The sequence below is a fragment of the Artibeus jamaicensis genome, unplaced genomic scaffold, assembly GCF_021234435.1.
Source record: "Artibeus jamaicensis isolate MK-2021 breed Jamaican fruit bat unplaced genomic scaffold, CSHL_Jam_final contig_685, whole genome shotgun sequence".
Taxonomy (NCBI): domain Eukaryota; kingdom Metazoa; phylum Chordata; class Mammalia; order Chiroptera; family Phyllostomidae; genus Artibeus; species Artibeus jamaicensis.
In genome coordinates, this window is record NW_026521924.1 from 36,395,088 (window position 1) to 36,408,319 (window position 13,232).

General features: G+C 67.3%; 1 protein-coding gene across 9 annotated transcripts; it reads right to left on the reverse strand.

Annotated features, from left to right (window-relative positions):
• Window positions 1–3,379: 3,379 nt before the first annotated feature.
• Window positions 3,380–13,182, reverse strand: UCKL1 (uridine-cytidine kinase 1 like 1). Of its 9 annotated transcripts, none has more exons than XM_053671165.1 (16): window positions 13,017–13,100; window positions 9,286–9,395; window positions 8,259–8,446; window positions 8,072–8,178; window positions 7,820–7,990; window positions 7,666–7,737; window positions 6,771–6,960; window positions 6,628–6,689; window positions 5,263–5,282; window positions 4,688–4,786; window positions 4,504–4,597; window positions 4,360–4,422; window positions 4,152–4,274; window positions 3,922–4,029; window positions 3,692–3,848; window positions 3,380–3,608 (listed from the first exon to the last, which is right to left on the reverse strand). In XM_053671165.1, exons 2-16 carry the CDS (start codon window positions 9,327–9,329, stop codon window positions 3,529–3,531), a joined length of 1,578 nt encoding a protein of 525 aa, XP_053527140.1. In that variant the 5' UTR covers window positions 9,330–9,395; window positions 13,017–13,100; the 3' UTR covers window positions 3,380–3,528. The 9 variants fall into 9 exon arrangements, with proteins under 9 accessions (XP_053527140.1, XP_053527141.1, XP_053527139.1 ...); XM_053671166.1 differs by lacking the exon at window positions 13,017–13,100 and adding an exon at window positions 12,273–12,332; XM_053671164.1 differs by lacking the exon at window positions 13,017–13,100 and adding an exon at window positions 10,606–10,659.
• Between the last annotated feature and the right edge of the window lie 50 nt (window positions 13,183–13,232).

Consider the following 13,232-nt stretch of genomic DNA (forward strand, 5'->3'; position numbering starts at 1 on the left):
GTGGGGGTTGCACTCACGGCTGCGGACAGGGGGACCTCGCATGTCCTCCCCTCAACCCCCTCCAACCAGGAACACTACAAGCAAACTAGGTCATCTCTGCAGGCAGGTGTCAGCGCCTTTTGTGTCCGTGTGGGCGGGGCTTGTTGGGAGCCCCACCCCCACCACATTCCTTGGACCTGGCGGAGGGTTCTACACTCGCTGGCTCACCCACCGCGGTGAGTGCTGGGACCCCAGGCTCCCTGGACTTGAACCCGCTGTGAGGGGCCCCTGGGCATTACTTGGGCCGGGACCGGACCAAGCAGTTGCCCGAATCCGCCCCAGGTCCCTGTTGGACTTCCTCATTGGCTGCACCAATCGGCAGTGTCACCATTCGAAATAGTTTGTTCCAGGAGCTGGAGGGGACAGCCGGCAAACGTTGGTCACACACAGGCGTCTCCACGGTGGGGACAGGCAGGGCCTTGGGACCCGCAGTGCCAAGGCCACGCGAGGGCTTGCTCTTTCTCAGTAACCACAGCAGGGCACAGAGACGGGGGCAGCTGGACTTCTCAGGGCGTGGGGGAGGGTCACCAGTGTCATCTAACTGCGTGCGCTTGTGAGCGCAGGAAGCAGCTTTGCCCCAAACCTAGGCATCCCCCACCAGTATGTGCGGCAGCGCGCTCTCAACCCCCCCCCCCCCCCCCCCCGCCAGGAGCACAGGGCCCCGGGTCACTGCAGAGAGACTCCGCTGCCACCGTCAGGTCCTGGTTTTGGGGCTGTCCCCTCCCTGCCCAGCTCCAAGTCCCAGAGGAGTGGAGCCCCGCCTTCAGAGGCACCTCGTGTTTCCCACCAGGAAACAAACCCTGCTGGGCACCCCAATTCAGATGCATATTCCCCCAGACTTTGGACTTCGGGAGTATCTGATGCCCCAACGATGGGACCAAGGGCCCTCTCTGTGCAGATGTGTGGTCACCCAGATGTCTTGGTGGCTGACACTTAAGCCAGTTTGGGACTGGGGTGCCCGGAGATTGGGGTGATCAGAGCCGGAGCCAGCCCCAAGCCCAGCCACGCGGCAGGGAGTGGTTCTTGGTCCCCAGCTTGAAGCCGACAGGTGAGCAGAGGTTCCGAGGGACCCTTGCCTGGAGTGTCAGCCCTGAAGTGGCCACTGCTCCCAGCCCAGTCCCTCCTTGGGTCCCATCTTGTGACAATCGCAGAATGGGTCCCCGCAAGCCCACGTGCGAATGCCACATTCTTGCACTTCCAACCCAGGCACAGCCAGATCTGCCTGCCACCCCCGGCCCCTCACAACCCTGTGCACGCTCCCCTTCTGTTACCCCCCAGCCTCCGGCCCCTGAGCTGGACCTCGGAGCACCTGATGCCCCCGGTGCCCCCAGCCCCAGGCCTGGCCCAGGGACCAGTGCAGTAAGTCCTCCCCCTGGGGCCCTTGGGCCGCTTCAGGCCGGGGGCCCAGGAGTCCCTGCGCCATACGGGATGCGTCTGGACTCCAGAGGTACCCACTGTGGCTCCACAAGGCCCTTCTGTGCCCACGTGTCCTGCCCAAGTCAGCGTGTAGACCCTCTGTGCCTCTCATGTTGGACCAGACGCCCCCACACTGGCCCTGAAGGGACGCCCCAGGCTTCCTCACGCTGCGACAGCCTCTGATGGGGAAGGGGCGGCGCCTCATGGGCTGACGAACCTGAGATTGACCCTGCAGACACCATTCTCAGGTCGGGCAGTCCCGGAGGCACAGCCCAGTGTGCAGTGGTGGCGCCTCCACAGGCTGGTTTCTCCTCAGGGAGCCTCGCCCGACCTGTGCTGTGTGCGAGGGGCCTCGGGACCAGGGCAGGCACTGGCTGCTCGGCGGCTCCCAGCCCACGGCCCCTCCCGAGCTCTGCAGTCCCCTCCGCCCTCCTCGGGCGAGAGGGCTGCCGCTCCAGGGCCACCTGGCTCCCAACCCCACCCAGTGGGTCCATTCAGGGGTTTCCTGGGTGGGCCCGCCCATCCCCGAGATCACCCGAGTCCTCCGCTCCTACCGCACCCTCCAGATGTGTCCAGCAGCCGTTCCCAGGCCCGCCCTGGACCTTGGATCCGGGGGCTGGGAGGCTCTCAGGGGCCGGAGAAGTGCCGTCCTCCCACTGATCCCCAGAGACCACCCCGCACCCCCCACACCTGGGGCTGTTCAGAAGGTGACCCACTTCCACCACCTAACAGGGCCCGGCAGGAAACGGGCCCAAGATGTCCCCTTGCCTGTGGCCTTGCCTCCCTGGGCTGCTTCTGAGGAGACCCCGCTGAAGGAGGCTGTCCTCCCCCAGGGCGTGGGCAGTGGGCCCTCTCCTCCTGAGGGCCCACACCTGCACCCGTGTCTCGGACACGCTTTGCTGACGTGTGTGCTGCGGGCACAGGCATGTGGGGTTTCCTTTCTGGGAGCTGGTCAGACCCTGGCTGGACTTCGGGGCCCTTCCAGGACTACCTGCCCCTGCCCCAGGGTCACCCCAACCCTCACTCGGGAAGACAGGGCTGGCTGGACGGAGCAGCGTCTTGCCCACCACGTGGCCCAGCCGCGCCTCCCAAGAGCGTGTCCGGCCCTGCAGCAGCAGGAGGACCGGTGCGTGGAGGAGGGGCCCAGAGGTGGGGGTGGGGGTGGCAGGGCACTCACCACACTGGGAGCAGCCTCTTTGCTGGCAGCAGGGCGTTGGTCCTGGTCCCTAGAGTCTGGCCACCCCTGGGACCAGCCCCCTGCTTTTATCTGCCCGCCTTTGGCCTGGCCCCCACCCAGCGACTTCCTGTCCCCGCCCCACCTCAAGCTTTTCCATGACAAGGCCTTTGTGGGGGGTGGGGGAACCAAGGAGACCAAGAGGACAGGAAAGAAGAGGCCAGAGCACAGCTGGAGGGAGCGGACAGGGTGGCTGGGATGCCTGGCACCCCACCTGCAGCACCCCAGACGGCTGCTGGTGTGGCCACAGCTCCGCTCCTGGGCAGGCCTGCCGGACTGGCCTTGAGGGGCTGGAGAAGCTGGCCCCCGCCCCGGGGCCCAGGAACACTGAAGGCAGGCTGGAGCGGGTTTTGGGCCTTGAGGGGCTTGGGGGGCCCACACAGGCCCTGGCCACCTCTCCTGTATCTGGGACTCCTGCCCGTGGAGACAGTGCGGATCACTCCCTCCGCTGGCCGCCCACACACCCACTTCCGCCTGCCCCCTCAGAGTAGGAACACGTGGGGGTGGGGCTCCTCCGCCAGGCCCCGCCAGGCCCCGCTCTGCCCTCTCCTACACCGGGCACCAAGCCTGGGAGGATGGGCTACCCTTCTTGGGGCGGGGGGGAGCAGCCTGAACTTGACCAGCCGCAGCCGGGCCTCTGGACTCTGCTTCGCATGGGGGCCTGCCAGCCCTCAGATTATCAGTCAGGACTTTGATTTTCCTAAAACTTTATTTTATAAAATGTATAGAACAAGTTATACCAGAGACACCATTAAATTAGAATAACGTGTCCTCTGAAAGCATGGGCCAGGAGGCTGGAGGGCGGGTGGGGACACGGGTGGGAAGGACTGGGCGGTGGGCTAGCCCATGGAGGCCGCTTCCTCCTCGTCGCTGCCATCGGGGACAGCATCTGTTCCAAAGTAGCGGTCGCCGAAGTTCCCTGGGGAAAAAAGCAGGCCCTTGTGGTGGGGGCTGGGCTGGGCTTGGCCTGGCCGGCCCAGCCCGGGGCCCAGGCAGCCGCACCAATGCCTGGGATGATGCGGAACAGGTCATTGACACGCTTGTCCACGGCCGTCGTGATGATCCTCACACGCGGGAACGCGTAGGCCACCGAGTGCACGCCCATCTCTGCCATGAGCAGTGACAGCAGGAAGATCTTGTCCTCAGGCACGTCGTGGTCCTGCCGGAAGGGCCCAGGGACAAGATGGAGACTTCAGCCCCTGCCCCGCCCTGCCGCCCCCGGGGCCACTCACCAGGAGCACACGCACTGCCATCATGGCCGCGGCACCCGTGGATACGGTGCAGTCCATGAGGATCACGTGGTCGTCGCTGATGTCCTTGGGCAGCCGCAGGTAGTGGAGCTGCGAGCGGCTGAGCGTCAGCACCACGTCGGCGCCATGTCGTCGGCACCACCCACGTGGCGCCGACACCACCCACACCCCAGGGTCGGATCCCCGCTCCCCCCCCACACACACACACACACCTCCGGCTCCCCTGTGAGCTGGTTGGTCTGGATGAGGATGGTGCCGATGCGCACGTCCTTGCACACAGCCCGCAGCGCCGGCTCCATGGTCTCACCCGCCCGCAGGATGGACACGCCGGTGATCTGCGGGGGCGAGGGCCCGGCTGAGCTGCACCCTACCTCCCACCCCACCCCACCCCCGGACGCCCCAGGCACACCCGTGCCCCACCTGTTTCCCCGCGTAGCTCTTGCCCGCATAGTCCTGCCCCTGCGGGGTCTGCACCACGCAGTCCTGCGAACAAGAGGTTGGGGGCGCTGGTGAGCACGGAGGGGGGGCGCGACCCCCCTCCACCCCCACCCGGCAGCCCGGCACCTGGAAGGGCAGGAAGGACAGCGCGTGCTCGATGAGCAGCCGCATCAGCCTCTTGGAGTAGAAGATGAACTCATCCCGGCTGGTCTCCTTGTCCCTGCGGCCCGGGCGGGACCGGATGGGGGTTCTTTGCAAGAGCAGCCACACGGCCCCAGTCGTCCCCAACCCGCCCCAACCGTGGGCTCACCTGATGATGGTGTGCATGCCCCGCACCTGCGGCGTGCTCTTGAGGACACTCAGCGTCTGTGGCAGCGGGTGGCACTGGTGCGCAGAGGCCAGCGCGGCCCTGGGGACACAGCGGGCGGGACTGGAGGAGCGCGTTGCCGGGAGCCCCTCCCCCTCCGCACACTGAGGGGGAGGTGCTGGGTGGGAGCCGTCACCTCCCTGTGGCCCCTCTGGAGGTGGGATACCTCGCCCCACACCCCAGCCCCATCAAGGGCTAGGCAAAGGTTAAAGGGCACAGTGGAAGGAAGGCGGAGCAGCTGACCATTAGGCGGGAAGCGGGCTGCGGAAGAGCTGCAGAGGCGGGGCCAGGCAGAGCGAGGGGGGCTCGGGACCCCTCTACCCCCAGGGACAGCTCAGCTTTGGGGCAGCCCTGCCCCAGCCCCCCAGATGACGTGCGGCCCCTCAGGAGAGGGGCAAAGCTGCCGAAGCCGAAGCTGCCCCATGCCAGGAGGGAGAGTGGCCGGAGGCAGGGCGGGCGGCAGGGGGGCAGCCCAGCACAGCGCAGCCGGCACCACAACCAGCACACTCAGTCCTCACATATCCCAGCGCAGCTTCCTCTGCTCGCCAGGCGGAGAGGTGATGAGCGGGTCGGGGAGGGGACAGGGCAGGACACCCCAGGGTTTACAGAAAAGGAAGAGAACAGAGAGGGCCGCTCAGCGGGGGCCAGGGTCCCGTGCCAGCCGGGGAGCAGCAGAGGCTCAGGTGGCGGGAGGGGCGAGCGCCAGGAGGGCCTCCGCCCACCCCCGCCTTCCTGGGGCCGCGGAGGCAGTGCGGCCCCAGCCACCACTTCCTGGGCTGACCAGAGAAGGGAAGGTGCAGGCGGCCGCGCTTAGGGGGTTTCTCCAGTTTGAAGCCTGGAGACGGTCTCCTCAGAGCACTGGCTGGTGGTGGCCCTGAGGGGGCTTCGGTGGGCAGACCCGGGGCCCTGCCAGGCACACAGGCCAACTCCACAGAAAGCCCAGGTAGTGGCTGGGTCCTTGTGCTGCCCACCGTGAGGGGCAAAACCCGGATGCAGACCCTGGCCCTGGCAGGGCTCTGTCTGAGCACCGCCCCGGGGCGGGGGCCAGAGGGTGGGGCCGGTGGGCACCACCCCAGGGCTGTCCAGATCGGTTGTGCCCACGGGGCAGAGGTGTTCCCCCAGCCCTCAGGCTACGGGGGGGCCCGGACCCCACCCCGGGTGGTCAGGCAGTGCTGGCTCGGGGAGGCCGTGCCTCTGGGACTGGGAAGGAGCCTCCAGAGCGGCCTGGCCACCTGCGAGTCAGGGCTCAGGGTGACCGCAGGCAAGTTCCTTAACCTCTCTCGGTGCCTTTGTCTCCTCACCCGCCAGAAAGGGGAGGCAGAAGCAGCATGGGGCCCGCGCCCCCTCTGTGCCAGGAGCAGGGCTGTGGTGGGGGGAGGAGAGCCCTGGCCCCCAGCACCACGGGTGCTGGCAACGCCGTCTGTGCGGACGGGCGTGGGGCGTCTTACCTGACACTGAGCTCACGCTGCGGCAGCACCACGGGGGACAAGGGGACAGGGAGGCGCGTCACTGAGGACAGTTCCACTGCACGGCACAGCCTGTCGCTGCCGTGCGCCCCGCCCGGCCACCCACCCAAGAACGGACGAATCACAGCCCCGTGAAGGGACGGTCCTCTGTGACTGCTGGCCACAGGGGGTGACCACAGGCAGGCAGCCCCTCAGGCCTCTAGCCAAGGACATGTGACCTCAGGTGGGGACCCCGCTGAGGGTGCTCCAGAGGGGACTGGCATGGACACCCAACAGTCCCCCCACAGGGCGGAAGGCACGGCTCGGGCCTGGAGCACCAGGGGGCACCTGAGCCCCCTTCTCGGGGGCCAAGGCTGACCGGCAGGGCACAGGAAGCAGGTGGGGGCCGCAGGGGCGGGCGTGGGGACGCGGCCTCACCTCTTCCAGCTGGCTGTGCACGTGCTGGACGATCAGGTCGATGGCCACTGTGTTCCCGCTCCCTGGGGGGAAGGGAAGGAGGGTGACGCCCGCTGCAGGGTGGGCGGTGCCACGGCCCCATCCGGCCCCCACGGCAGGCTCACCTCGGGGTACCACGATGTCCGCCAGGCGCATGGTGGGCTGAATGTACTGGTCGAAGGCTGGCTTGACGAACTTGTTGTACTGCTTGATGACGCCCGCGATGTCGCGGCCGCGCTCGCTGATGTCCCGGCGAAGCCGCCGCACGAGGCGGATGTCCGAGTCCGTGTCCACGAAGATCTTCATGTCCAGAAGCTGCAGTGGGCCAGCCGCTGAGCACGACCCGCCTTCAGGGGCCCTGAGGCCGGCCCGGGCCCCAGCCCCGCCCAGGCCACACGCCAGGGCCAGGGTCCAGGAGGCGGGGGCTGCTGTGGCCCTGCTCTCTGGGCAGCCTCCCTCGTTGACGTGCTCACCCTGGGGCCTGGGCTTGGTGAGTCTGGGGTCTGTCCCCACATTTAGCACATGGCAGGTGGCCCCTGAAGGGCCCATGAAAGGGGGGTGCAGGGGCAGGACAAGGGGTCGCCTCGGTGTGGTGGCCTGTGGCCAGGCGGGCAGGCAAGGCTGAGCTATGTGTCTGCAGGGCAGGGGTGCCACCTCCCTCCTGGGCGCGGCACACAGGTGAGCCGACACCCCCTCCCCAAAGTACAATGATCTCAGCGACCATGTGGACCCCGGGGGGCGCACAAGACCCTGACGGCCACAGGGTGTGCAGGTGGGGACAGACGCCTCGAGAGGTGTGGCCACCTAGGGAACGTAAGCATTTGGTGCGGGAGAACCCCACGTCCCCCACCCTCCCGGGAGAGGGCGTGCTCTCAAGGCACCACCCACTGGGACAGGTGGCTGTGCCCCTCAGGGGCAGGGGAGTGACCAGGGCCTGCCAGGAGGTGGTCGGTCTACAGCCAGGGCTGTGGGTGGGTGGGCGGGCGTGGGGCAGGGTGGGTGGCCCAAGCCTGTCCTCACCTCCAGCAGCGCCTTGTCAGCAAAGGCCATGATGCCCTCGAAGATGATGACGTTGGCCCCGTAGAGTGTCTTCTGTGGAGAGAAGGGGCCTGTGCCCGTGGGCCCCGCCCGCCAGCCCGTGGGCCCCGCCGCCCTCGCCTGCCCGCCCGCCTACCCAGTCTTTCTTGCGGCTGTGGGTGGTGAAGTCGTACACGGGCACTTGGACGCTCTTGCCCTGCTTCAGCTTCTGCAGGGTGGACACGATGAGGTCGAAGTCAAAGGCGTCGGGGTGGTCGAAGTTGTAGTTGTTGAGGGCGGCCTGCTCCTGCTGCTGCCGGGTAAGCACCTGCGGGGGGAGCAGGCTGGGTGCTGCTGGGCCACTGAGGGGCAGGGGCCGAGGGCCTGGGGCCGGGGGGCCGGGCCTCACCTTGTAGAAGGAGTCCATGGACAGCAGGACCACCCAGGGCACGTCCAGGGCCTCGATGATCATCCTGGCCACAGTGGTCTTCCCAGAGGCACTGCCACCACCCAGGCCTGCAGGCAGCAGGGGCTCACACCAGGACCCGGGGCGGGCAGGGGCGGCGGGGCTGGGGGGCGGCGGGCGGGCGGCTCACCGATGGCGAAGGCCTCCTTGGACTGCGCGCCGTGTTCGTTGTACCAGGGCGGCCGCCCCGCCGTGTAGATGGTGCGCTTGCTGGTGCGCAGCAGCGGAGGCTCCGACTTGCACTGGCTGGTGGTGCGCTTCCGGGGCGAGCGCCCGGCACCCACGGGCGGGAGCAGCTGGTCCAAGGCCTCGGGGTTGCTGCTCAGGGAGCAGAACGTGCTTGCCTGTGACACGCCCCTCCGGGCGCACAGGCACAGCCAGGGCTGCACACCAAAGCCGCTGGCCACCCGCCACCCACTGGGCCCGCAGCCTCAGTCAATGTTCACACAAGTTCCCAGCCACAGCAAACCACGAGAAAAGTGTGTGGGAGTGCTGTCCACGCTGAGGGCGGTTTGTGGACGGATGCAGGAGGGGGACCTGGGCTAGGAGACCCATGGGGAGGGCCCTTTGAACTCCAGGGAGGAGGGTGGAGGCCCCACAGCCTGCAGGGTGGACACTCAGTCTGGGGAAGGCAGACAGCATCTGGCCAGGCCAGGCTGCCAACAGGACTGCCGGGGCCAACCTGCTGACCTCTTTGTCAGTAGCACCCTGGAGGGTCTGAAAACTGGCCTGAGGCCCGAAGCCCAACAGGGTGGCCTCAGGGGGACCCCGGATGGCTCAGGGCCTGCTCGACACCCACTTGGGAAAGGGCCGAGGTGGATGTGGACATGACTGGTGTCCTGGACGTAGGTTGGTGGGAGTAGCAAATGCTAAGGCGTCTATGCAGAAACCGGCCAGCAGGCAGGCCGCCTGCACACCCTTCAGGAAAGGGTGTGAGAACAAGGCGCGTGTGCCGGGAGCAGATGCCCGGCTGGGACCACCCTGGGCAGAGGTTAGGGACGAGGGGTCTGTCTGGCCAGACCATCTCATGGGCACTTGCCCTCTGCTCCCAGCAGCAGGGCCAGGCTGCATCGGCCTCTGAAGCTTGCTGCCTGGCCGTCGCCGCCGCAGCCTCACGTGTGTGGGGAGGGCATGCAGGGAGTGAACTGAGGCCTCACACATGACAAGTCACACGGGCAGCTGCCAGGGCACAGACGTCCATGTCCACACACGTGTGAGCCTCCCCAAGGCCAGCCGGCACATCTGACAGGAGGCTCACAGCACCGTCCTGGGGGACAGAGAAGTCGCCGGGGCAGTGGGGCGGCAGTAGTTAGCAGGTCTGTGTGCCGGGTGCTCGGTGGCATCTCTGCGGGGATGGCAGTGACCTTCCACGTTCCGCTCAGAGCCAGTGCTGACGTTCGCAGTGGGGCTGAGCGCACACGCTGGGTGCAGAGGTGTGTGGGTGGTGAGGCGGGCTGGGGACAGGACGAGGTGCCACCACTGACCGTGAGCGTGTGGGGCACTCAGCCTGCATGGACCAGCTGCCCGCCGGTATGCCCACTCAGCACAAGGGGGCGGACGGTGTCCGCAGGTCCCAGTCAGAGGACAGTGCCAGCAGCTTCCCTGGACGCCTGCCCAGGAGGCTGCCCGACCACACACCCTGGCAACGCAGGAGGCGCCGTCCCAGCAGCATGGGAGCTCCGAGGGGTATGCAGGCCCCTCCTCTCTGAACCCGCTCTTGGCAAGGAAGCCCCACAGGACAACGGTTTGCCAGGGGCCAGCCCACACGGTGCCCCCGAGGACCTGCAGCTCACACCGCTCCCAGCTCCCCACTTCTCATCTCAGGCAGCAGGCCCTGCAGTGGGAGCCTTGGGGTCCCCCCATGGGAGCGCCTGGTCCTCTGAGGAAATGACTGTCCCCCTCAAGGACGACTGTGGGCCGCTGCTGCCAATGTCTGAGGCAGACAGCTTCCCAGGGAAGCGGAGAGTGGGCAGGGTGGCTGTATTAGAGGTCTATCCACCTTGGATATGGGGGCCTAAGAGGTGTTAGGCTGGGTTGTCGGCCAGGCCCAGCCCCTTGGCCTCATCCACGGCCCAAGCCCGTCTCTCTGGGAGCCAGGACATGGCCTCTCCCTCCCGAAACCCTCTGGGTAAGCCTCGCTCCCTAGTCACAAGTGGGACCAGCTTCCAGGTAAGAAACTGCACAGGAGACCTCGCTTCCCTGGTTCCAGATGGACAGGGCCTCTGGCTACATGGCAAATAATTTCAGCCACGGGATCTGGTCCCCAGTGAGAGACCCCTGCGGTGAACAGCAACCCCTCCCCCCTGCAAAACCAGGGCCTGAGGGTGGCGGACCTGCCCTCCCAGCACCTGCCTGGCCCAGCTGTTTCCTGACGCCCATTATACACGGCACACAGAGCACAGAGGCAGGAATCCACCTTGTCCTGGCGAAGGCAGGTCTCTCCACCGCAGCCTTGGAACAACAGGCCGGCCACTCACCTGCCTTCCGCTCCAAGGGCCCAGCAGCTCGAGATCCTGATGCCAGAGTAAGCTGGGGGGCTGCTCATGACTGGAGCATGGGGGGGTGGGGATGCAAGGCGCTTGCAGGGGCACCAGCGCAGGGCCTTAGGCCCACAGTGGCCCCCCACGGCAGCTCAGCAGGCATCTGAACTGTCCCTCCATAAGGGACTGGCAGAGGCTGCTCACTAGGAAGCAGGGTGCCAGCCACTGGGAGGCCCCGTGAGGCCCTGGTCACAGCCTCACCACCAGCCCAACACGGAGGTCACAGGCATAAGCGGATCACCCGGCTGGGGGCTGTGCAGTCGCCGATATTAATAGCTCTGACCCCGCTGGAGAGCAGGCCAGCCATGGGTGTGAATTGTCCTTTGCTGCTGGGGCTGGCGCACTGCCACTCCACCCCCTGCCGGCTTGCTGGGACCCCCATGCACCCCCCCCCCCCAACACCCTGCAGAGAGCTCCAGACCCCTGGCCCGCCTGGGGCTGCAGAGCCAGCCGCCCCAGCATCACGGGGGAACCTGACATGTGTCTGGGCTGAGCTGAGCTGAAAACGGGCTGAGCAGGGTGTCCCACCCCCGTCCCTAAGGTGCCTCCTAGAGGCATAAACAAACCTGAAACTCTACCCTCCAGAGCAGCTGAGGGGAGCTGCTGGCCCCGCCCCTCCACAGCCCGGCTCCAGCACATCCCCCAAGGCCACCCAGTGCTCCTCCTGGGGCCTGCGTGTAGCCATTCCCCAGCCTGGTGGGAGGAGGAAGAGACTGGGGAGGGTGGCCAGCTACAGGATCCATCCGCAAGTCTACAAAGGGGTGTCCCCCCACAGGCCCCAGAGTCCCCCCTGCAGTTGGTCCACCAAACGTCAGCCTGTCTGCTCTCTTCCCAACTCAGCGCTGGGGCTGGGAGAGCCTAGCCCTTCACGCATCGGAAGGGGGCCTCTCTCCTGGCTGCCCAGGTAACACAGGTGTGTGTCTGCAGAGGCACCTGGCCCCACGGCCTCCACACCTGCCTGACAACCTGTGTGGGGTTAGGGAAGCCTGCTGTTTGCAAGGGTGGGGGAAGTGGGAGGAGGTGTTGGGGGAAGGTAAGAGCTGGCTCACCGGAGCCAGGCAGCAGGGTCCCAGACCGGCTCGGGGACAGAGGTTTCAGGGTGGCTGTCTTGGGGCAGGTGCGGGAATGGGAACCCCACCCCCTGGCAGCAACCCTCCTTCTGGCTGCTCTGGGTCAGCCCCCCTGCACCCCCCAGCTGAAGCCCCGACTCCACTGGACCCAACCGGGAGACAGCCTGAGGCCACCACTGGAGCCCGATCAGGGGCAGTGCGGGGGAGTCCTTGGCACCAGCACTAAGGGGTAGTGGTGAGCAGAAGCAGCGACAGGGCAGACCCCTGCTGTACACTGGTGCCCATAGCCCCGGGGCCCCCTCCTCTGTGCGCAGGGCAGGGCCCAGGCAGTGGCTGCCGCCCGCATCTCCCGGGACTTGCCTAGCTTGGCCTCTCTGATCCCGGGCTAACCCAACGGCTTTTTGGGACCAGCAGGTGTCACTGACTCAAGGCCTATTAGGTCCTGTCCTCTGGCAACAGGCTCCCAGTCTGCTCATTGGGAGTGTGTCAGCCCAGGACACAAGATGCTCCTTCATAGCCAAGGCAGCCTCTTACCGCGTGGAACTCCTGCCCTCCACTTGTCAGTGTGTGGCACCCTTCCTTCTTCTCTGGGCTTCACTCTGACGGTCCTGGAGGAGCCCGGGGACTGAATGTCCGGGGACCAGGAGCCCGCGCTGGGACCATGGTTTACTTTGGAGCCCAGGCCGGGCCATCCCTGACTTCCCCAGGGGACAGCGAGGACCCGGCCTCCCCGCTCTGCTACGGCCGCTGGTGGCGCTGGCCCCGGAGGCACGGAGCTGAGCCCGTTTCCTCTCGCCTGTTTGTCTCCCCAGCCAGGGAGACAGGAGGCTCCTCCCCCACTGCACCCCCACAACGTCCCTTCTTGCAAAGCCGCCACCGAAGCCTGGAGGGTGTCCCCCTCCAGGTGGGACAGAGGGGGCCATGCACCACCCCTAGGATCACGACCTCTGACTTCTCGGTGGGGCGGGGGCGGACTCCAGCACGAGCTGCCCTCCTCAGAGCGTCAGGCGCGCACACACTGCGGCCCCCGTGCCCGCAGCCCCGTCCACTCGGGACAGAAACCAAAGCTGACCTCGGGGTGCAGAACGCGCTCCGTCCGCCCAGCCCCGGCTCGGCCCCCGGCCCTCCGGGGACAGCCCAGCGCGACCAGGGCACCAGTGTGCCCGGCCACAACCCTGCAAGGCGCACGGCGAACGGGCTGGGGCGGGGGCCGCCCCTCCCACCCACCCCCGGGAGGGGCGTGCGCGACCCCGGCTCTCCCTCGGCCGCCACGCCTACCGGTCCTCGCCCGCGGCCTCGCTCTTCGCTACAGGCCGATCGGTCCTGTCTCCTGCCATCGGGGGCGCCGGAGGTGTGCGGGGGTCTTCGGTGGAGGCCGGGGGCGCAGCCATGGAGCTCCGTGCCCTCCGCGCTGGGCGAGTAGGCGGGGTGAGCCGCACAACCCGCCGGGAGCCGTAGTTCCGGCCTCTTGCCCTGTACGCCCACCGGCGCGCT

What these genes read in the sequence shown, in the direction of transcription:
- UCKL1 (XM_037161572.2), bottom strand. Translation starts at nt 13,129, where the DNA reads ATGGCTGCGCCCCCGGCCTCCACCGAAGACCCCCGCACACCTCCGGCG. An exon ending in TGCACAGCCAGCTGGAAGAG is followed by an intron (nt 5,283 to 6,627) that starts GTGAGGCCGCGT and finishes CCTGGCGAGCAG; the next exon opens with AGGAAGCTGCGCTGGGATAT. An exon ending in AGCTCACAGGGGAGCCGGAG is followed by an intron (nt 4,030 to 4,151) that starts GTGTGTGTGTGT and finishes AGCCGCTCGCAG; the next exon opens with CTCCACTACCTGCGGCTGCC.